The sequence below is a fragment of the Citrus clementina genome, unplaced genomic scaffold (assembly GCF_000493195.1).
Source record: "Citrus clementina cultivar Clemenules unplaced genomic scaffold, Citrus_clementina_v1.0 scaffold_3, whole genome shotgun sequence".
In the NCBI taxonomy this organism is placed as follows: Eukaryota; Viridiplantae; Streptophyta; class Magnoliopsida; order Sapindales; family Rutaceae; genus Citrus; species Citrus x clementina.
Window position 1 is genome coordinate 6,244,901 of NW_006262339.1, and position 23,824 is coordinate 6,268,724.

At 34.3% G+C, this 23,824-nt stretch overlaps 4 protein-coding genes, 1 long non-coding RNA gene and 2 other non-coding genes across 10 annotated transcripts in view; 4 read left to right on the forward strand and 3 right to left on the reverse strand.

Annotated features, from left to right (window-relative positions):
• Positions 1 to 181, reverse strand: part of LOC18046934 — a 2,629-nt gene extending 2,448 nt beyond the window's left edge. Inside the window, exon 1 of the mRNA XM_006440349.2 lies at positions 162 to 181. Within this exon, the coding sequence (XP_006440412.2) occupies positions 162 to 181 (20 nt within the window). The remainder of the gene's footprint in view (positions 1 to 161) is intronic.
• Positions 182 to 1,198: 1,017 nt separating this feature from the next.
• LOC18046936 (probable protein S-acyltransferase 14) lies at positions 1,199 to 5,742 on the reverse strand. 2 transcript variants are annotated; one of them, XM_006440352.2, is made up of 8 exons: positions 5,139 to 5,742; positions 4,379 to 4,625; positions 4,196 to 4,287; positions 3,098 to 3,221; positions 2,925 to 3,010; positions 2,756 to 2,821; positions 1,512 to 1,676; positions 1,199 to 1,423 (listed from the first exon to the last, which is right to left on the reverse strand). In XM_006440352.2, exons 1-7 carry the CDS (start codon positions 5,349 to 5,351, stop codon positions 1,557 to 1,559), a joined length of 948 nt encoding a protein of 315 aa, XP_006440415.1. In that variant the 5' UTR covers positions 5,352 to 5,742; the 3' UTR covers positions 1,199 to 1,423; positions 1,512 to 1,556. The 2 variants fall into 2 exon arrangements, with proteins under 2 accessions (XP_006440415.1, XP_006440416.1); XM_006440353.2 differs by having other exon boundaries at positions 1,199 to 1,676.
• Positions 5,743 to 11,091: 5,349 nt separating this feature from the next.
• LOC18046937 (IRK-interacting protein) lies at positions 11,092 to 13,451 on the forward strand. The gene is made up of 2 exons (XM_006440354.2): positions 11,092 to 11,473; positions 11,588 to 13,451. Exons 1-2 carry the CDS (start codon positions 11,402 to 11,404, stop codon positions 12,950 to 12,952), a joined length of 1,437 nt encoding a protein of 478 aa, XP_006440417.1. The 5' UTR covers positions 11,092 to 11,401; the 3' UTR covers positions 12,953 to 13,451.
• Positions 13,452 to 14,821: 1,370 nt separating this feature from the next.
• Positions 14,822 to 18,224, reverse strand: LOC18045813 (deoxyribodipyrimidine photo-lyase). Of its 2 annotated transcripts, none has more exons than XM_006440356.2 (9): positions 17,792 to 18,224; positions 17,241 to 17,581; positions 16,925 to 17,165; positions 16,506 to 16,663; positions 16,341 to 16,377; positions 16,077 to 16,135; positions 15,534 to 15,615; positions 15,378 to 15,449; positions 14,822 to 15,277 (listed from the first exon to the last, which is right to left on the reverse strand). In XM_006440356.2, exons 1-9 carry the CDS (start codon positions 18,104 to 18,106, stop codon positions 15,104 to 15,106), a joined length of 1,479 nt encoding a protein of 492 aa, XP_006440419.1. In that variant the 5' UTR covers positions 18,107 to 18,224; the 3' UTR covers positions 14,822 to 15,103. The 2 variants fall into 2 exon arrangements, with proteins under 2 accessions (XP_006440419.1, XP_006440418.1); XM_006440355.2 differs by having other exon boundaries at positions 16,506 to 16,690.
• Positions 18,225 to 18,776: 552 nt separating this feature from the next.
• LOC18045814 lies at positions 18,777 to 21,008 on the forward strand. 2 transcript variants are annotated; one of them, XR_002906516.1, is made up of 3 exons: positions 18,777 to 19,002; positions 20,088 to 20,307; positions 20,774 to 21,008. It is a non-coding gene; the product is annotated as an uncharacterized LOC18045814 (long non-coding RNA). The 2 variants fall into 2 exon arrangements; XR_002906515.1 differs by lacking the exon at positions 20,774 to 21,008 and having other exon boundaries at positions 20,088 to 20,489.
• Positions 20,219 to 20,319, forward strand: LOC112100527. The gene has a single exon (XR_002906895.1). It is a non-coding gene; the product is annotated as a U6 spliceosomal RNA (small nuclear RNA).
• A 997-nt stretch (positions 21,009 to 22,005) lies between the features above and the next one.
• Positions 22,006 to 22,108, forward strand: LOC112100505. The gene has a single exon (XR_002906873.1). It is a non-coding gene; the product is annotated as a U6 spliceosomal RNA (small nuclear RNA).
• Positions 22,109 to 23,824: the final 1,716 nt, after the last annotated feature.

A 23,824-nucleotide genomic window follows, 5' to 3' on the forward strand; every position in this document is an offset into this window, starting at 1 on the left:
ACCCTAGAAACTAACAAAACCCCAAAAAACTAGGATCAGCACACCATGAAGATCATTCACAAAAATGTATAAATCTACTAAAAATCAGCATAACATGTATCAATAGAAACACAATAGCCAGAAACGGTAAAATCTGACATGCCTACTCATGAGAAACATACCAAAAGAAACAAGCCCACATCTACGTGATCCTTACTAAAAGAAACATAAACATTTACCAGAAACAAACAAACGTCTACAATAATACCACAATTCACAATTAATTATTCTCGTTAAGCTCCCAAACCCTACACCAGAAACCCTAATGCCACCACAGCAAGACACAAAACTAACAATAACATGATCCAAAAGGCATACAAACGAAAAATCAAAGAAAAAACCTCTTCAATATCATACTTTTTAAGTGGAAACAATCATAATTTTGAACCACTTATTCAAACAATCACAACATAAGACTCAAGGACCCCCCACAAAAAAAAAAAAAAAACCGATGCGTTAAAGAGAGAGACTTTGCCTGAAAGTAATCGAGAGACGGCAAGAATACCAACAGAAACTCGAATTGCCACGAAAATGGAATGAGATGATTGTTATTCTAATGGGTGTCTTTTTATTTATCGTTTGCAAAGGTGAGTCGGTTTCCGTGGTTGGGTCAGGAATGTAAATTACCGATGTGGTTTTTGCGTAAATTCGAACAGTAAGGGAGAGCATCGAAGATTCTAGTACTCGCAAGACACGCATCCAGTCACATATGGACACGTGTCGTCATGCCGCTGATAAAGGAATAGATATTTACCCATAATGTAAATAGATATTTACATAGCAAACGACTCAACTCTCTCGTTATTCATTACTAAGAGTGAGTGTCTGTTCAAGTCCCTGCATTTCATTCAATATGTAAAACGTACTGTAACGCCCACCACTTGATGAACATTTGGACACAGGTAAAATGCTTGGGAAGACAATGTTAATCGTCATAAAATGAGTATTATCATCCGTTAAAATGATTACCCTGCTTCTCATAATTTATTGAAAACGTGTTGCATCCTGCGTGGTAAATTCCGTAATATTATTTAGAATAATATTCGTTGTGTACTTTTCTCCTAATTAGTAATCAAGGGAACTATGATTAACTTTAAAGAAAAATCATTCAAGGGATTATTTTATTTAGGTTTAAGACATCTAATTGACTGTCCAAAATCGCAAACTATTATTGCCCTGAACAAAAACATCGCCCTTTCATATAAATAAAAAGAAAAAAGAAAAAAAGGGACAAAGACATATTGCATACTCATTCCGAAATTCGATAACACAAGCTATTTTCATATCTCAGATGTATATTCCACAGAGCTGGTGTACAAAATACAAGCTTCAACCATAAAGCTAGCAGAGGGTTGAATAGTCGTTTGATAAATCTCTCCATTAACTGCTTGCAACAGAAAGGATGTTGCGTGAACAAAGATGTCATATACGCAAGTAAGCTCATGGCTTTCATTCACTGTATGCCGACTCACCCGTTTAATATCTCCGTTCGTATCTGTAACTGGAAATGCTACAGCCTACAGATCATCTGAATCAGGCCTCGTAGGATATTCCACACATTGAAACGACGGCAGCCATTCCAAATCGTCTTTTGAATATGCAGGGATCAACCAGTATTTCTTGTTCTTTCCAAACACCTGGAACAAAAAGGAGTGGAAGTTGGTAAATCAGCTATCAAGATCAGCACTATTCTTGATACACAGATTCTAAATGATTAATTTTTATTTGACCTGTAACTAGATCACTCAAGTCTATGTCCACCAGGTTAACTGGAAGCATGTTTAAGATTTGAAACATTCAGATTGGAAGTTAAAATATCAAAGACACTGGTTTTGTTTAGCTAATTCTGAAAACTAAAATGGTAGCAATAGTATGCTTATTATATGGCTGCATCAAGCAAACTTCCAAAGACGTTAAAGGCATTGTCATCTCATCCCAAGGTAAAGTGATGTAGTAGTTTGATGCAGGGCATGCAGCTACTGTTGTGGCAATCTGGTAGTTTCAGGTATTAAAAAATAATAGAAAATAAAAAATAAAAGAAAAACTTCCAGGTCAAGATATGGGAACGATATCTACCACAAACTACCTGCATGCAACGATTTTGAAGCTCAATAAATGAAGGGACAGATAGACCTAACAAGAATAATTCTGAGTTGGGTTGGAAAAGACAGCAAGTGCATATCACATGCATCATTGAACCACAAACCTTGAGGAACAATCGTGAAACCAGAATTTTGGTTCAGCAGGGTAAGGAAATAAGCAGCTTGAAAGGGCCATAACACAAAAACAAAGAAGTCCAGAGAGCAAGATAATAGATTATAATAGGTTTTCTAAAAATTTTTCCGGACAGGGGCTACCCAAACGCAAAGCCCCCCATAGCTCCACCTATGTTCAGGAAGCAAAAGACCAAAACACAAATTGGAGAATTTATTTTTCTGTTATCTATGAGCTCAATCATTTTGGACATGGAAGCAAAATCAGGTAAAAAAACATTAATTTGGACACTCGAGCTGCAATAATCTATTTTCATAAAAGAAAAAACCGTTTTTATGAAATAAAAAAATCCAGCGAGTTTTAAAATGAGGCTATTTTTCCACTTTAGCAGCAGTAGCAATTATATTTTAGATTTTGAAGTACTTTTCTAAGGCAGCCATCTAATGAAACAGATGGTCCATCCTCAAAAGCATGCATGCATAAGAAATTGAGAAGGAATAACCTGTTCAAAGTTTATCTTCCAACCAAGATCATAACGCCATTTAGGAGAGGTTTTCTTCTCAAATGCCTGAAACAAGAAAGCAAGAACATTACGCAAAACATACACCAGCATGAAGTTTTTGATAAGTAAATGGGAAACAATGGGAAGACTGAAGAACTTAAAGCATTACCTCAATAGTGGTAGTATTGCCTGCCACCAAAGATATGTGCATAATCAGAAAGCCCAGAATACTCAATGCAAATGCTAAGTTAAGAACTGCAAACAGTAGATACCAAAAATTATGATAATGTAATAATAAAAGCAGCACAGTCGATGAAAAAAAAGTCCGATTCTGAAATTTACCAAATGTGATAAAAGAGGCAGCAAGGTTTCCTGGTGATTCAGGTATCTCATCGTCAGTAAACAATGCAATAAAAATCGGCAGTAATGATACAGTGACAAGAGTTGTCTCAAGAAACGTATAAAACTGCAGAGAAGTTCAGCACCAAAGATACCACTCAGCATTTTCGTATTTGATAAATAACACTCAGTCATGCCACACACTTGGCAGTTAGTTTTTGAAAGCAAAGATGGATGCTAAGGCATAAGGACTGCATTCAACTAATGCAATACACATTAACATATGTCTCAATATAAGAAGTGAAACTACCACCAGAAGATCAAAGTGGAAAACTAAACAGCTTTTTGGTGTTTATAAGAACCTTAGAAGGAGCGCATGAACAGTCAATCAATCAGTTGCCTTCATAATCAGTAGCCCTACAAGTTTATAGTAAGAATACCAATTGAAAGAACTTGCGAGTACAATTCTTAAATTATTTTCTTTAGATAAATAAATAAGCTTCAGGACATGTAGTCCTTGTAAAAAATAAACTTGCTGTGAATAAGGCTTAATGATTTTATTAGCATTGCTACCACTTATACACAGTGTGAGAAAGCTATTTACAGAAAGTACAAAATAATAGCCTAAATTATGGTAATTGATTACAACTGACAAATACAATCAGCCAGCCATTCCGTAATCTTTGATTGACTTGATTTGTTGCTTGATCCAAGGAACTATAGTCCACTCTAATGGTGTTGAGCTGTGATACCATCCAAAGACGTACTTTAAAAATTCCACATTTCACAATGTAGGAAAGTGTTTTCTTATTTTGGCCTCTTAACAACAATTGAAAAGGCAAAGAACAGATAGTTTGAGAATATTTCAGGCAGATGAAATGCTCATATAAAAATGAGGATGATCATACAATTTATCTCAAATTAGCCCTCATCAGCAATTGTATCACACATTCAATAATTATGGGCAAATAAACAGAGTGGAGAGCCAATCCATTATGAAATCATTGATTTCCATCATGTATTAGTACCTTTACCACTTATCTTCAACCAAATAAGGACCTATTTTGAGACTTAAGCCAACAAGTCAGATAGTTAACATACCAAGAAAAGAAGGAAATACTTGTAGTTGAATGCCCCAACACAATTCACAACCCATACACAGTGATGATCCATTTTCAATATGCATCTCCGACCTTGAAAGAATTAACAGCCAAAGCTTTCATTGTTTGGTAAAATAAGACATCAACGAAGGCACTAGAACAAGAAATGGAGCTGAGAACTCACAAACAGAGCAGTGATGGCAACGAGGAGGCTTGAACTGATTACATTTTTGACAGAAGCGTACTCCTTGATGTTTTGGTTCAATAAGCATAGCTGATTGGTTTGCACCTAAATCTACACCATCATTGTCTGATCCTGCCCATTGACCAGCACCACCACTCTCCTCATCTAGGTTGGGAATCCAGTTAGGCGGAACACCGCCTGGATCTGTTATCACGACAGAAAAGTAGCTCCATACTAACATCACCAACTGCATTACGAAATTTAACACCAACATTTACAACCAAATTAAACTGATTTAAGTTTTACAGTTACTGTGTTTTTATTGGTTTTGCAGAGCACCACCCTATTGATCTAAAATGCTAAATATGAGTGTGAAAGTTCTACTTGCACATATTTCACACAAACGAAAATTACCCGAAAAAACAACAATCAATATCTAACTCTCCATTTTCAAGCTGAAAAAAAATAAGAATGATACCGAAATTAATTGTTCCTAGTTCAGTGAATCACTGGGAACAAACTGACAACTCCATCTCAGCTCAATCAATATAATTCCAAATTTAAAGCCATCCCTGCCTTAGATTCAATCACAAAATCAAAGAGACTTAAAAGTGAATAAGAAACAGGCAATACAGACCAGCTGAACCAAATAACAAAGATGATCACTGGAATCTCGTCCTACATAAGTACTAAAAAGTAAACAAAACGTAATGCAAATAAATAAATTCTCAAAAACAAAAACGTAAAGGGTTTTGCTTACCAAAGAATGAAACAAAAACAAAACAAACAGGGCGGTGATTGAATCAAGACCGCCGAGAAAGAGAGCGGGGCCATATTTGGCCACAACAACAGCATAATAAGAGACACCGATTATTCCGAGGACAACTAGTATCATTACAGAACCAAGCGCTCGTAACACCGTGCAGTATTTGAACACATTCCACGCCATGTCCAAATTTGAACTTGTCTTCATTTTTGTTATTTCCGTTGTTAAAATGATCGTATCAATGCAATCGAAGTGATGATTTATGACGTGTATTCTTTGTTGACCGTGCAGGCTCTTCTTGGAATTCCATTTTTCCCGTTTTTGGATTTTTGTCGGATTTTGTGAAATTCCAGAAAAAAGGTTGTTGACGATTGAAGAATAAAACTTTTTCAAGAATAAAAATGGCAATAAAATACATAGAGTGTGATGTTGTGCTAAATGCACCTCGCGGTACCCTGATTACACACCCTTTTCTTATTAAGGGTTCATTTAATAAAATGGGAGCGTTGAGAAACAAGGGGAGTACATTTAGATTTTCCCCAAAATATGTGAGTTTTGTTTTACATCAGCCCATTCCATGCCTTACTGCAAGCCCAAAAACAGTATGAACAGAAGAATCCAAAGTTCATTGAGAATTTTTTTTTTTGAGAGGCTGGCATTTTGTTTAAGACAAGGCTTAGAAATTCGATAGGATTGAGATTTGAAAAACCTATTGAGTTTATGTTTGGTTTAGGTGAAAATCAAACCGAACATCAAAGGTAATCAGCTACTTTTAAAAAAAAAATTTTGAATCTAATTAAAAAATTCGATTATGCTCAAGTCTCAAACCCATTCCCTTAATTGCAACTGAACCCGAATTTTGACCTAACATTATATCCTAAACCAAAATTGAAGTGGGTTGAATTGTCAAACTACTAGATCCCATAAAAATCAAATCGAAACCCAAAGCACCCACCTCTAATTATATTTATGACACTGCTAGGTAGTGGAGGAACAGGGATTTTAATTTGACAAGGACCATAACAAAAAACTTATAAACTTTAGTAGGCTATAATAAAGAGAGTAGTTTTTTTGTTAGGGATTTTAAAGTGCGGGAAAATTCAAGAAAGCTTTAAAATTATACGGCTTTAAAGACTTACAATTTTAACTCTTTAAAACCATTTGGTTTTAAAGGTTTCCTGCACTTTTCCGCACATTAAAATTCATGACTGGAACATTTCTCTAATAAATAATCTTTAAAATTAAAGAGGCTAACTGTGGAATTATAATGAATAAACCATAAATCTAGTAGGTTATAACAAACTTGTGCAAATGGTAAGGGCTTGATCATAAAAATTCACAAAAAATAGAACTTACAGATTAAAAAATAAAAAACTATGTACATGGTTTGCTGCTGACTAGAGGTGGTAATTATATATATATATATATATATATATATTGTATTGATTTGCTTTACTTAGGTCCAGCTTGGTAATGTTATAACTTTTAAAATAATTACAGTTAATTGTACTATAAGTAATCAGTAATGAAAATAATCAGTTAAATATTTTGTAAAATTTATTTTTAAAAGTGTTGTGAGTTTTAAAAGTAATTGTATGTATCTGATAAATTTTATTGTTAAACTACTGTAAGAATATGAATAACTAAATTTAACATAATGTTCAATAAAATTTATTTGCACATTTATACACATGTATATAAATATCTTTTTATTGTATATATAGTAATTGATAATTAAAATAAATATTTTATTTTTTGTTTTTTATCTCAATATAATAATAATAATAATAATAATAATAATAATAATAATAATAATAATAATAATAATATCTTTATAGTAAATAAATTTATTTCCTAATTAATAAGGATGATTTTGGATTTTTATAAAATACATGAGGATATTTATGAAATTGTATTAAGTATAAAATTGAATCTCAAAATCAAATTTTAAAATTTGCTATAGAATGAGCCTCTCAAAAGTAATCCCAAGCAAGATTTTATAATTGTGACAAGAATTTCAAACACTAATATGGTAAATAAAAAAAAGTTAAGCATACATTTATCATTATACACGTTTAACATTTTTTTTCTAATTATTTCATTATATAAAATAGTTTTATATACTCAAAATCTAAATATTTCGGTCCATATATATCTACACAAATATTAGAATATATATATAAAAAAAAAAAACTAAGTACCGTGTAATAAAAATGAGTGAACATAACTTGATTAGGAGTTTGAAATCAGTAATCAACTTGTTGATCGTGTCATAAACACATTACAACTAGTGTTAGAGAATTTTAAACTCAAACTCGACACAATTGTTAAACACGTGACATATTTAACTCAATTAATAATTTGTATCCGTTTTATGTCAATTAAAACTCGCAAACTTTGTATTGTATTGATACCAAGTTGATGGGTCGCATTACAAATTGTCAACCCCTAATTACATAATATAAATGTCTTACTGTGTTATTTTATTAAGAAGGACATCGCTATCTACACTTTTTTGAATGGGAGGACACAATTTTGGTCATCATTTATGAGGACTTGGACTCTTCTACCCGAACGTTGGGCAGAGGTGCCTTTATGAAGCCGCCATGGAGCAGTATAATGTATGTGACTGATGCATTTTTTTGTTCAATAACTTTATACTTGTAGAATTAATTATACGTAAAGTCTGCATAATAATAATAATCCACGCAACAGCTATAAATAAATTAACCATGAGTCCATTCCATCGTTGACTATTCAATGATTCTATTATTAAAAAGGATAATTCCGTTGGACTGGTAGGTTACGGCACTCGGATAATTTAGAAATTATAAATTATATTTATTAATTTTTTAAATTATATTATACATAAAATTATTATTAATATTTCATCAGATATTATAATTAATATTTATATTAGATTATATAATTAAAATGTATGTTTTAAAATATTATCTAAATTTTTTAAATTCTCTTTAATATTTGAAAGGATAATTATTTTATTTATATTTTATAAAAAATAATCCGTCGCTATTTAATTATTTAGTAATCGAAGAAGAGCCGGAACTACTCTCATAAAGATTTTATGAACTCTTCTTCTCGTTATTTGTAATTGCAAGGCTGGATAGGTATCAATCACTTGTTATGACGTGGGAACCTTTGCAGTTTACACGCGACCCTACAATAGGGCTATAATTGACAATTACACGTAGGACACATTTTTTGGTCTTTCTTTTTATTTGAGAAAGTCAGCACCTAGAATTTGCTGGAACTGCCACATAATAATACTATACATTATTAGAGCCTCAGAGGGACCACGTCAACTTTCGTTAGTGTGTGTGTGTCTATCGAATCATTTATTAACCTCACATGTACGCAGACTTAGGTTTTGGTGCCTTTGTTTGGAGATCCACCGCAGGCTGGCTCCACACTTTCTCTGCGGATTGTTAATGTGGTTGTTGAAGAATTAAATTTGGTCATAATTAGTTTTAACCAACGGGACAACGACCCCCGCTCTCATCTGCCTAGCATAAATGACGCCACTACTGTTTCGACAACCATGAGAAAGTGATCCGGTCAGGAAGATTTAAAACTCGCATTCCCACTCTCCACTTCCTTAATTTCAAGTCCAAGTGCATCGCCCTTAAAATCGAATTCATCTTTACGGCTCATATCACTATTATTGTGTGACTTGTAGCAGTTGCTTGGCTGGAAGCAGCAGGCAACTTAATCCCTGCTGCTTCTTCGTTTTTCATTTGAATAAATTAAGCACGGAGCAGAGGCCAACAACCAATTTACAACGCAGTCCAAAAAAGTTTAGTCAAGACTGTGATTTAATGGTAATGACGTTGATCGATGATGCTTCCCGTCCTGTCAAAGCTGAACCCCACCCGTAAATTTTGAATATTCACTTTTAAAATGTGATGCCACGTGCGTGCGTATGTGGATTGGACTGACCAATACTTTGACGTTCATATTGGTTTAGGACCATTCATAATTCTGACTTAAATCGTTTCCATTAATATCGATTTTTCTAGAGGAATAATCAGCCACTTAAAGCAAAGGAATAATTGCCTTTCTTGCACGGAAGCACGGATATTCCAGGATTAAAATCCTAGCCTAACTCCGACGCCAGGGATTGGCATCTATTCCTAAGAAAAATTAACTAATCACAACCGCTTATATAATAATTATAATAATAATAATATATTATTGCTGAGATGATGCGCTGGCAAATCAGACAGGTGTACGTCCTTACCAATATGCTACGTTTCCCCACATTATTTATAATAAATTTTTAAAAGTTTATAACTCGTACTAAAATGACGAATGTCAAAACATTTTCCTTTTTTATTGGGGGATTGGGGGTGGTAGTTACGGATTATCGATAAAACTAATTAAAATAAAGGGATGTTATTATTTGTCTACTTGAATTTTTTTTTTGATATGTTAAGTTTGTACCAAAACTTAATAAAAATTATATTTTACGATATAATATTTATATTATTATCACTTTACAATCATTTTATTAAAAATAAGTTAATATTTATCTGGATATGAGTTAAAAATTGATTTTACTCCTAGAGCATGAAAGTCAATTTTTACTTCAAAAAAAATAAAAAAAGAGAAATTTATTATTTGCATAGCAAAATTTTTTTTTGACATATCAATTCAGTATTAAGGTTTCCTGAAATTTATATTTTACCACCTAATATTTAAGTTATCATCATTTTACTACCAAGATGTTAAAAATAACTAAATACTTAACTTAGAGTCTAAAAGACTATTTTTTCATTTAAAAAGAAAGAAATTACAAAAGAGAAATTACTCTAGAAAAGTAGCCGTTATATTTAAAAAATAACTACTTATGTATTATATAAACATATTGTTATACATTCAAATATCAAATTCCAAGTAATACAAGCCAAATATCATCCAACACCAGCAACCCTAAGTCATTTCAAAGACTGTAATGGCAAGCCAAATACTTCAAATTTAACATTTCATCGTTCAACAACTGTGTTAATATTTTGGCTTGAATGTGAAATTCTTTAAATGTTGCTATGGCAACAATACATTTTTAATTGTGTTAATGTTTTGATGGTAAAGTGATAACAACTTAAATATTAGGTGATAAAATATAGGTTTCAAGAAACCTTAGTACTGAGTTGATATATCGGAAAGCTTCTGACAGACAAATAATAATATCTCTTTCACAATTGAATGATACATTTTGACTTTAATGAGATATTCCTTAAATACCCTTATAACATCAGCATATTTTTAATTACATTAATATTTTGGTGGTGAATGTGAAATTCTTAAAATGTTGCTATGGCAGCAATACATTTTTAATTGTGTTAATGTTTTGGTAGGAAAGTGATAACAGTTTAAATATTAGGTGATAAAATATAGGTTTCAAGAAACCTTAGTACTGAGTTGATATATCAGAAATCTTCTGGCAGACAAATAATAATATCTCTTTCATAATTTGAATGATGCGTTTTGACTTTAATGAGATATTTCTTAAATACCCTTATAATATCAACATATTTCTAATTACGTTAATATTTTAGTGGTGAAGTGATAACAATGTAAATATTTAGTAATAAAATGTAATCTATACTAAATTTTAATATTGATTTTATGTGTAGAAAAACTTAAATACACACGTGAAAATATCCTACTTGGGTGCACAAATAAAAATATCCTTAAAATAAAAAAATAATTCTGTGTAAACAGGTTGTTGGAATTATCAAAGTCGTACTTGGAAATTAGATTTGTGGACCCGTTTTAATTTAATTTATTCAGATCCCGATTAATTCTAATTACCAATTAACAAACATACCATCAATGGAGTTGTGACTGAATGCTAATTAGAATTGCGACAATTGAATTGCCCTTGTTATATATAATGCAAATAAAATAAATGAAAATAATCCAGCCATTTACAGAGACGCGGCAGAGTCTTCTTCACCATCGAGTGCGTGGTACCCTATTATTTAACCAAATCGTCTCTCAAAACTGAAACTCAGTCCTTGATTACAAGACGACGAAAACACAACCTAAGAAAACGATAAGACATTAAAACCGAAAATACAGTAGCGGCCTCAGACTCACAGGCCCGGTAGCTTATATTGAGACAAAACCCCCATCCCCACGTACCCGGAGATATAGGTACAACCCCCCTGTAAAAATAAACCCAAAAACCAAATGATCAGATAACAAAAACAAGCTTATTAACCGCTAGCGCTAGCATGGCTCCTTCGTCTTCTTCTTCTTCCAAGTCCCCTCCCCCTCAGCAGTCCCCGCGTTTCGGTTTCACCCCGGTAAGTTCTCTATAGTTAGGCCTTTGTTTGTTTCCAGGGAAATTAAATAACTAAATACAAACAAAAAGCTGCAAGCTTTTATTTATATGCTTGTGTATATCCTTCGTTTTGCAGATTCAAGAATGTGAACGGGAAGGGCAACAGTCAGAGCACAGTGTGTCTGCGGATCACAATGGAGTTGTTTACGAGCACCAGCCAACGCCTCTCCATGACAAAAACGGCATACCCAAAAACAAGAAACGACAAGATCGGTGGTCTGGTGAAGGAGATGGTTCGGTTTCTTGCAACAAGTGCAGGCCGAACTCTCGGGAGAAGATCTCTGTTGTTCCTTTGGATAATAGCAACAACAATGGTGCCAACAAAATTTCATCTTTCATGCCCAGCCCAAATGGGATTTTCAAGTCAATTTTTCATTCTTTAGCAAGGAAGCAGAGTCCGAAATCGACGGATGTATCAAGTGCGAGAGAGGAACAATGGAAGATCGCTGTCGCTGAGCTTACGCATAAGCTGATGCAAGCTACAAGAAAGAGAGACGAAGCACTGTCAGAAGCTTCCAGGCTGAAGTACTCAATGGCTGAGCTGGAGAAGAAACTTAACAAGCTTGAAGTTTATTGCCACAATTTGAAGTCGGGGCTTGAAGAGTGTAGCAGCAATTCCCCCTACAGAGCCGAAAAGAACTACAAAAATATTCGTCAAATAAACAATAAAGATTTCATGGTTGGTAACGACAAAGCGATAGAACAGTTCTTAATTTCTGTATCTGAAGCTCGCTCCTCTGTTCGGCTTCTAAGCAGATCGCTCGCTACGCTACTCAGGCACATGGGTACCAAAATTCATGAGAGAATATCAGTTCTTCTTCAACCTTATGACATAAAAATCTCATCTTCCAAGAACCCCAAGAGCCTGCTTCATTATCTTGAAGCTTTGTTGAATAAGGCCTTCTTTGAGGATTTTGAATCAGTTGAGTTTCAAAAGAACGCTGCTAATCAAATCTTGAACCCAATAGATCGCTGTGAAGCAAATTTTGCATCGTTTAATGTCCTAAAAGAGTTGACTTGGGAGGAGGTTTTGAGTAAGGGGACAAGGCATTTCAGTGAGGAATTTAGCCGGTTTTGTGATAGGAAAATGAGCGAGATTGTGGCCATGTTGGGGTGGAATAGGGCTTGGCCTGAGCCGCTGTTACAGGCCTTCTTTAACGCATCAAAAAGTGTGTGGTTAGTGCACCTTCTGGCCAATTCGGTGCACCCAAGCTTGCCCATTTTCAGGGTGGATAAGGGATCAAGGTTTGATTCTGTTTACATGGAGGATATGGGTGGAGACACGGCTTGGAATTTGGTTCCAGCCATGGTTCGGATCATGGTCGCACCTGGGTTCTATGTATATGGCAACGTGGTCAAGTGCAAGGTACTATGCAGGTACTACAGCAATAATAACAATAGTTTTAGTAGTGACAAGGGCTTAACCCCGTCACCGCCTTGAATTAGGGTTTTGATTTATCTTGAGCTGAAAGTTGATGAACATTAAATTAGTTTGTTTTTGAGTTGTGTACTCTTGCCCCTAGCTAGTGGGAGATTTTTGGGTCAAATTAAAAATTGGCATTTTCTTCTTCTGGATTGTTTTATTCTCTGCTCGGTCTATTTTGATAATTATCATTTTCTGGTGCTGGGGCTTGTGCAAATTGGAGGAGGTCGGATTCGCCAACTAGATATAGAGTATGTTTTGTTCATGGGACCAAACTTTTGTGGATAGAATTATCACAAGAAAAGACAGAGATAAAAGCCCATGTGGGTTGGGTAGAGCTGATTATCTTATGCATCTTTTTTTGGATTTTCAATGTTAGCCATCATGTGTGAACATCAATCTTGTTATGGAGCTCCCTCTGTGTATATATTGGATGGGCACTGCCAGCGTAACGTGCTACTCCTCCACCATATTGGCGTTGTAAGTTCGGTACCAATCTCAAATATTACGACATTTTGCCTAAAATCTGCTGTTCTCTTATGATATGCTCTGTGCGGGGATTATAGAACTCAATGGTCTAGCTAATCGTACTGGTATTGAGATATTATAACTGATACGTTAAAAAAAAAAATTGTAAATATTAAATAAAAGTTAATAACATATAATAATATATTTTTTAAATAATATTTTTAAAAAAATAATAAAAATATTATAAGTTTTTTAATATATAAGTGTAAGATAATTTATAATGTTTATCAAATATTTTAGTATCATAATTTTTAAATTATAATTATTCAAACTCAATACTAAATAGGCCTTAATAATTAAATTGAACATTTAGTGAAAGCATGGCCATTGTTGATTTCTGTGTTCGAAGTCTTTGGTCAATATTTGTTTTTTATTAAGATATTCTAAGGTAGCAATCGGGGATGACCCTCTATTACGCATATTACTTTCATGATTAAACCAAGCATGGAGTAAACGTTAAAGGATTCATTCAAATCCTCTTGGTTGAAAAATTAAATTGAGACCAAGCTTATTGAGTTCAATTTCAGAAAGCGACTTACGACAGCCATGCTTTTTTTTGGTAGAATTTGACATCTTTGTTGGGTATTAAACGATGCGTTAATGAAAGCGCTTATCTGAATGAAGCTAAACAACCGCTCTAAATAATAATTCTTCACACTATGCAAGGCACCATGTGTACCCAATTCACCATAAGTGGTCAATCAATTATCATCTGATTTATGTTATAATCACAAGAGATTCAAAACGGAAACAAATAAATGAGAATGCTCCGCATGCCACTGTATCACTCGAGCAACTTAGGTTAGAAAGGAGGTTTTCAAATCGTTCAGTTCTTTTACTCTGTTGGTTGTAGATTGGAAATGAGGTTTTCTAATTCGTTCAATTCTTTTATTCAAGCAGCTTATGTACATGTGGGTTCGTTGCAATTTAAATGAATTTCCTGAACGCAAAGCTTCGCACCAATTTGAAATGATGAAATTAGTCACTGTGGGTCAAACAGCTCACCGACTGTACTCAAATGAACAAGATGTAGGCACAAGCTCATTGAGTTTTAAGTTCTAATATTTAGATCTTTTTTGAAATTGAGATTTGAACGGCTGTTACTTATAAGTTATGATATTAAAGTATTTGATAAACACTAATTACTGTAGCTTGAAAAATAAGTTAATTTAATTTTATATTTATATGATTAAAAATTTACAATATCTTTATAATTTTATCAAAATTATTCTTTGAAATTATATTATTATTTACTTTTTTTTCATAATTATAATTTTTTTTTTCAACAGTTGTAAATAAAAAACAATATTACCTCAATACCGAACAAGACCTTAACCAAGTCTCTCAAACAGCTTAAACTGCAGTACAAATTTGTTTTTAGATGCAAGTCCATTCAATGCAAGAAAGATAAAAGGTATGACAATGGAGCATTCTCTGTATGACGGCCATGGCACTTACAGTGCATCATGTCCATCTTAAAACTATTGTTGGGAGGAAAAGTAGAAGTGCACCCGTTGTCCAAAATCAAAATCTATGCCTTCTAGATCATTAAACTTGTGTTAAGCTTAAAAATATGTACAAGTAGGAATCTTTTGACTTACTGTTATCTCATTAGTCTTTTAACTTCAAGAATCTGAAGCATTAACCACAGAGTTCCTTTTCCTTTCCACTGACCAGACTGTCCGCTCTTCTCTTCTTGGTTCCACCCACTATCCTCTTGACATAAGCAATATATCCATCAACATCGAATTTCCTTTTGCACCCTGAGTAGTTCATGTAACGTATTTTCCCAAAAACTGGCCGCTCTTTCCAGCCCTGAAATTAATTATGCTGGTGATATCTGTAGAAATAAATACTGATTCCACCCAGGAAAAAGTATAAAAAAGGAAAAGAGAGCAAAATGATAAAGAGAGACCTGATCGTGAACGCCACATATTGACCACATGCAACCAACATATCCATTAGGATCCCTCCCATCTATTTCGTACTGCAAGTCAAGTTTCAGTTAACCAAGCAGAATCAAACCTTTAGAATCAAAGACCATGGAAGAACAGAAAGTTAATTAGATTACCTTGTCATTCAGATATATGGCTATTGCAAGGGCTTCTTCAGGTCCTGTTGTCCACTCAAGTATCTTCTTTGCCCAATACATCCTGCATGTGATTTTCTAATTTCAACAGTGGAAAATGAACAGTGATAATTATGCTGTTTCATATAAAATGACTCTCAAAACAACAGAGCTAATGTCAATGTTCAGCTATTAACAAAATGTTTCAAGCAAAGATCCAATCTCCAATACACCAAAAGAAATACACTTTTAACTCCTGTAAGTTGATTTCTGTGACTATAAGCATGAAGAAGAATGATACAGGGTTTTAACTGATTTGTTTTTTATTTCATCAGGAACTTGATTATCATATTGGCAGAGCCTACTCAACTTGAATTCAGCACAAGCCCTAAAACCTCAAGAAAGAACTGTAACTTATTATTTCCAAGATAAAGGCATAATGTTCTTACAAGAGGAGGGGGGGGGGGGGGAGGGGACAAAATATCATATCATCATGAATAGAAGAATACAATAAAAATAAAATAAGTCTATCAAGATGTTAGTTACCGCATAAAACCGTGCATCTTCCCATTGTAGACCATCTCCATCTGAGAAGCATTCCAGAGCTGAAAATCACAGCAGAGAGTAGGAAGACTGAGTTAGCAGAACAGGACAACAGAAAACCAGCCCAAGTAAAAAAACAAGGACCAAGTTAATGATAAACTAAATCAATATCTTCATAAAACCAAAACCATTCTCCCTGGGTATCAGTCAGAAAAATAGAACTTGGGCCGTTCAATCCAGAATAAACATCCACAAGTATATGCTTACAGGGTCAGCTGTCTGTGCCTTCTCAAATTGCTCCTTCCTGCAAACTCCCAAAATTCCATTTGAAACTCATTTAGCAACCCCAATCGGTAAGCAAAAATCAGATGCCAGTAATGAAGAATCATTTCAATCCTAGTTAACCAAATTAAAGAGTGATATGTGACTTACGTGTAAATATGTTCTCTTTTATCAGAGGCATGATCCTTCAAGCTCTTACGAGCCCATTCCCAGGCCCCCTTTAAAGAATCATAATTAGGCTGGTAGAAGCAAAAGTTATCTGCAAGTTCTCTACGCACGATCAACTCTTCCAAAAATGTATCAATTGCCTTCAGAGTTGCAGGTAGATACAAAAGCTATACATCAGAATATAATATTTAATCAATGCAAAGCAGGGATAAAATAAAATCAATTAGAAAATTGGCAGGGACAAAATAAAATCAATTAGAAAAGTGAACTGCAGCTATTAATGCATTGGGAGGAAATTCTAACAAGAAAAGTCATATTCCTAGAGACACAATTATGCTTTATTTTACACACAAATATATAAAAGCTAAACAATCAAATCTAAAAGGTTTGAAACAACTAACCTCAGGACATAGTTTCCTTGCCTTACGTGCCTCCAGGGCACACCTCTGAGCCGATATCTGCCCAAAATGCAGATATGGTGAGAGACCAGAAAGTGCTCGGGGTTTCAATGGGTTATTTCGATCTGTAGGATAATTCTTCAACCTTTTTGTTAGGAACCCATCTTTACTTCCCTTCAACACTTCCATTGCTGCATCTTCTCCGGATTCACACCATCCGATTTCAGGAACTTCGGCACCTTTCCTAATCATACAAAACAACGAGATGAATATTCCACACCCAATTAATTTCATATCGTTCAAATTATTTCATATCTACCTCAAGACAGCAGCAATAATGCTATCCCAATCAATTGACTGCCTAGTGCCAGTCCATTTTTCAATTGGTTGCTCCAACATAGGGTAATCAATGAGGTACTCAGGAAGCAGTTTATTGATCTTTCCCCTTAGAGTCTTAGCACTGTACTCCAACTTCTCAGACGCCACCCAAACTGGTACTACATTGTGCGCATCAACTTCATGAATGGTCACTGAATCACTCACCCTGTTGCAAATCTTATCTTTACATCTCCGAATTTCACGCAAAGGAGAGAAATCAGTAACTAACAATGAAGCTCCACATTCTCTCACAAAGTTGGGTATGTTGTCTTCAGCTTCTCCCTATGTAATTCACACAGAATTCAATGAAGTCCCGAACTTTAATCTTTCATTCAGTTTCTTAGCAAATGAAAGAAAAACAATGAAATAACATTCAGCTTAGCTAATTTTCTAACCGAAACATCATTAAAGAAGGATAAGCATTCAAATAACAAATGCAAGATGTTTCATAGCCTACATGTGGGTATTCTTGAAATGTAAAAAAACCTTTACCTGAAACAAGAAAAAAAGGATTTGAAACGTTTCTTCTATGTTTCTCTGAAGAAGACGCAAGCCCCTTAACATAAATCCTAGCTGTCTGGCTTTAGCACCCAAGAACTGATCAAAAAGATTAAAAGCCACAGCTACGGGAACATTGTTCTTGTTTGCCTGATCAACAGCGTGGATCAAAGCCCAGTTATCCCTCACCCGTTGATCCCTGAACATCCAGTAAACGACCGGGCCCCTTTTTTTATCCAATGATCCTTGTTTCAAAACCCGAATCCTGCCCGGCTGAACGGCGGTTGATGGTGGAGTCAGAGATGCCATTGATTTGCAAAGAGCGGTGAGTGTGGCCGTGTGGGATAGTGGATGTGTCTACTAACATGCGCCAGGAGTGCCTAAGTTACGAGAGAGGAGGAGAGACGATACTCGCGTGATTCGTGAATGTGTTTTATGGTGAATGAGAAAATGGAGGGAAATGAGATCAGTTAAAGATGTGGCTTTGAAATGTGCACGTGGGCGAGTTAGAAGCTTGACACGTAAGGGTATTTATTTAATGACAGTTGGTTGCAAGTCTGTGATCTGAGGAGGCTTGGACCAGGTTACTTCTCTGTTTCTTTCTGGTTATTGGCTAGGACTAACTGAGGTCAACATAAATTTTTATTTTGATATTTTTTTAAAATATTGGTTTAATTAACATTTTTAAAAGTGATATAATGAAAACAAGTTGGGAATGTGATTATTTTATTTTACTTTTGTTCTCAACAAAATTTTAATTATTAAATTCGCATTAATTAGTATTGGTATGTTAATGATGATTTAACCATGTATCTTATTAAATATTTTTAAACAAATATATCATAAAAGTATAGTTTCTAGTTTTGAATACATTAGAAAATGTCTTATTAAAAATATTTTTAAGTAAATACATCAAGCCACCAACTAACATAGACATTAGAAAATGTGATTGCTAGTTTCTAGTTTTGAAGACCAGAAACAAGAGTTTGTTGAGATGGATGGTCCAAAATTATTCTCTAACAAAACCCAGATGGTGCTGCGCTGCACCATAAAGTATTCTCGTGGTTGGTCCCACAAGTGCATACAATAATAACACAGATGAAAATTAACTGCCACGTGTTTGGTATCCCGCATCGTCTCTTTCGCTGCAGCTGCACTCTTTGTATCAACTTTCGGAGACGTACGATGGAGAGATAGGCGCAAAGGTATATATAATTCCTGTTATTTTACTTGTTTTGTTGATTTAGTGACCTTATTGTCCAAATATTTAATCAAATCTGTGATTTCTGTGATTCAGACAAATGGGTTTCCTCTGTCTTATGTGTTCAATTATCAGCTGTAATTTTTTTTTTTAGTTAATTGAGGTTTTGATGCTACTGTTAACTTGCTGTAAATCAATGTAATAGGAAAATGTTGGTGAAAGATGTGTTCAGTTTACATATTCTGTTCCTAACTCTTTAACTACAGAACTCTGTGCTGCTCTTTGAACTTATATGGTGCAGTTTTGCTATGCTTATACCAGTATTTTTAATACTGACATTTTAGTGGATAAATTATTATAAATATCATCTGTATTGTTTTTTAGATTTATTTAATGTAAATTTTATTGAGGGCTTTGATAGAAATTTGTAACTTGAAATCAAAAAAATATCTCTTCGAATTCTTTTGGAACAAATGTTTGGGCCAATTGTTTAAGAAATGCAGAATTTTGATTATATGCTTATTGATTATTAGATATTCCTGCATTGTTGTCTGGTATTTGACATGTAGGCAACTCCCTGTTCAACATTTTTAGTAACTCAATTTATCCTAGTGGGCTTGGCAATTCTGTATGTTATCTTCTACTGAGAAATTGATAAACCTAATTTCCATTGCTTGATCTGAGTGCACTTGCTTATGCATCTTCAGTGGGAAACATGCTCTTGTTCATAATACAGGCAAGTGATATTATTGTTCTATAACTTCCTTGGGAACAACTGATGTTTATTTGCTTCTAGTTGATCATCAAAGATATTGCTGTTTTATGTGCATCATCCAAGTAATTGCAGCTTTTAGTTTACTCTTTTTACATTTGAGGATTTGGCTGTTTGTGAAAAGTCATCAAAGCCATTTGTTTATTATTTACTTCTTGGGGATATATGCAAATATTTTCTGGAATTAAAACTTGGAGCAGCTAACTCCTTATAATGGTGAGATTATATTATAGCATACTTTGGGATGGTTTCAAATCCTGTTTAATAGCAGCACTGCTGCTGCACTAATAAAAGATTTTTGTTGTTGTCATGAAAAGGGCCCCACAACCACAAAAGCATTTGGACCATTAAAAAGATGCAGAAAGCTTAGATTAGAAGAGGGAACCAAAATCCCACATCACTTATTCGTGGGAAAATCACTCTTTAAAAGATGCAGGAAGCTTAGGTCGTCTCTTCGGAGATACCCAATAAAATTGGAACAACACATAGAAGATTAGCATGGCCCCTACTCAAGGATGATGCACAAATCGAGAAATGGTCCATCTCTTCTTCTTCTTTTTTTCTAATCCTTTCCTTCAATCAAAATTTGATTTCTCTTTTTATCCATTTTGTATTGTATTCTCATGCTGTTATTTTCTAGAAGTGCTGACCTTTATGTTGTTCACTGGTTAATGCTGTAAGGTTTTATATTTCAGAGACAAAATACTTGGTTTTGGGCATTGATAATACAGTAACTTAAGAAATTGCCATGAATATCGTATCCCCAGGACGGATTAATAATCTTTGTTTAAGTGAATTACATTTTTGGTCTATACTGTGTTGTATATTGAGGTCGGTGAGGTTTACAAGAATTAGTTTTCGTTGGTTTCAGTATTTGAACCACGAAGCGTAATCTCGGCTAGGAAGCCTAATAATGTGATAAACAATTGCTCCAGAAAGCAGTTTATCACCCTATCTTAATTGCTATATTTAAGTTAACAACCGACTCTGGTATGCTTGGCAGTTATGTATAATATCATCTGCCGGGAAATTGACAATCTTGACTTTGATTGCTCCATCTGATATGAGGTGGCTTGAAGCTTGATTAGACAACCTCAGAGGCAATCATGTACTTGTTCATATTTTAATTGTCGTCATCTGTTAAAAAGAATATAGGCAAGTGATGTTGTACTACTACCATGGGAAGTGGGAACAACAGATCTTCTCCATCATTTGTTACAGGCAAGTGATATTGTACTATTACTCCCATGGGAACAACAAATCTTTCTCCTATTAATTAGTATGAATATTCTTGCTTTATGTGCATCTTTCCTTATTTCAGTACATTTGGTATGTTGTTCATTGTCTCTCAGCCAGCCAAAACTGTTGGGAAGGGGAGACAATTCAAGATATTTAATCATTTTACATTTGAGGTTTCTCAGCTTTTGTGAACTCTATGAGCGGTGATAAGCCATATTGATGGTATTTACCTCTTGGAGAAGTATAAGAAACATTTTATGGGATTAAAACTTGGTGTGGCTGATATGCTTATAACTAGAGCTGGCAAAACGGGTCATCGGGTCGTGTCAAATTTAGGTCGACCCAAACCCGATCCATTTATATTACACACACTATTGAGGTTTTAATTATATATATGTAAATAATATTATATATCAATATTATAAAATATACATGTCTACTAATATTTTATACATTTACACTATTAAAGCTCTAAATGTATTTAAAATTTTATAAATAAAAATATTGTGTCTATATTCATCCTTTTAAAGAATAAAAAAATCATCTCTAATATTTAAGTTTTGATGACAAGAATCTGTAAATTATTTTAAAATAGAAAATATAATCGGGTCATTGATCGGATAAATGGGTCAAGAATTTTAATCCTAACCCGACATGAAAAAAAATCGTGTTGACCCGGACCCTACTCATTTAATAATCGCGTTAAATTCGACGACCCATATTTATTTATTAGTGTCGTATTTATGTCAAATAATTGAGTCGTGTTAAATTTTACCAGCTCTACTTATAACTGTGAGATAATGTTAAAGCATGATTGGATGGTCCCAAATATTTTAATAGCTGCATTGCCCCATAATTAGATCTTTTTGTTGCGCATGAAAAAGGGTCCCACAACCAGAAAAGCACTTAGAGTGACTGGAGATGGAACCTAATCCCACATCGCTTGTTTATGGAAAAGTTTGCGTCTTTAAATAAAACATGCAGGGCGGGTGGGCTGTCTTTTCGGAGACATCCGATAAAATTGGAACGATAAAGAGAAGATTAGCATGGCCCCTGCGCAAGGATGACACGCACAAATCGAAAAATGGTCCAAATTTATTTTTCTCCTTCTTTACCTTCCTAGTCCAATTCCACTCCCTGCTTTTTTTTTTTTTTTTTTACCTCCTTAACATTCATCGTCCAAATATCTTTGTCTTCCTTGACTTCTTACTATTTGAAGAACTCCTTCTTTACCTTCATACTCCAATTCCTTTTTTCATCCTTGTCTTATTATTTCAAGCACTCCTAAACCACCCAACACCCCCCCCCCCCCCCCCCGTGTTACCTTCGTCGTCCAAATTTTTTTTTCCTTCCTTGCCTTCTTATTATTTAAAGCACTCAATTAATGCTTGCTATTTCTGTAAGTTATGAGGTTTATTTTGTTGTATGGTTTATGGTATGCTAATAATTGTTTCAGAGCCAAAATGCTTGATTTTGGGCGTTGATACTAATAAAATGAAAAATCGCATTTACTTTTACAGTGAATATGGTGTCAGTCTGTTATATAACTCTGTCCAAGCAGGATTATAAGATGGACATGGACTATTGGTTGGAGAGACCAGAGAGCTTAATGTTGAAGTATACTGTTGCTGCAGAAAGCAGTTGATCACCCTATCTTAAGTTCAACATTCCAGTTAAGATGGAATAGAACATGATTACATTAGAGGCAATTAGATCATAATGGTTCATCGTTGATTAATATCGTATAATCAAAATATTATCAACCTGACATGCACCCTAGGTAAAGTAGAAGCGTGTGATCTTTTCAAGCTGGTTACTAAATTAAAATTGCCGCTGCTTCTTATTTATGTGAAATCTTTCTTGAGCTTTTCCATCGCAATCACTTTTATTTGTGTAATTTTCTAGTTGTTGCAGGAGGTTAGAGCTCTGATCATCCATATCTAGCCAGTGGATCACTTGCAAACGAAGATGCGTCAAGATGTGATTAAGAACTTGGGGACATAACAATCTTCACAAACCTGAAGTTGGCAAAGATATGCTGTTATTTCAGCAATTAAGGTGGGTTTTATGGGACTCTCAGTCTGTATTTACACGCCAATGCTTGAGATTAACCAAACGTAGTTTACATAAAAGACATGAATCCATTATCCTTTTGTAATTTGGAACTACATGAGCTATTCATCATCTTTTGGAAGGCTGCTTAAATTATAAAAAGGAAATCCAATTGACGAATATGTGTACTGTTGGATTAATATTTTCTTCCTCAAAACATTTTATCCTCTTAGAAATTAAGATGTAGCAAGCATGCCGCTGCACAGACAGAACTCTAAAGAAGTACATAATGATGTTCCTCTTTATGCAATAATAAAACAAATAATGCGTGGTTATAATGAGATCTAAATCAAATAATGCAACGTTAATGAATCGAAGATCTCATTTTTATTACTTTGAAACATTGTGCTTAGCACAATGTCTCCAAACAACTTACGCTTGACAATCTCTGAATAACGTTTACGAGAGAAATGTTTAACACACCTCTGATCACCTCTTCGAATGAAAGCCACATTTCAAGTAAACTTGTCTATCGCAGGTATGCTGTAAATAGTTTAATTCATCAGGCAACAAGTCCCAGAGATAACGTTTTTCAGGATGAGATTCCATGCTATTCCACAACATTGAATCATCACAAGGAAAATCTTGATGGCCGATGCTACGATCCAATGATTTCTTGGATGGTTGGCAATCGTCAGTATCAGAAAATAACTCCTCTACGGCTAGCAAATCTCCTTGATCATATTTCTTATCAAAAGTAAAT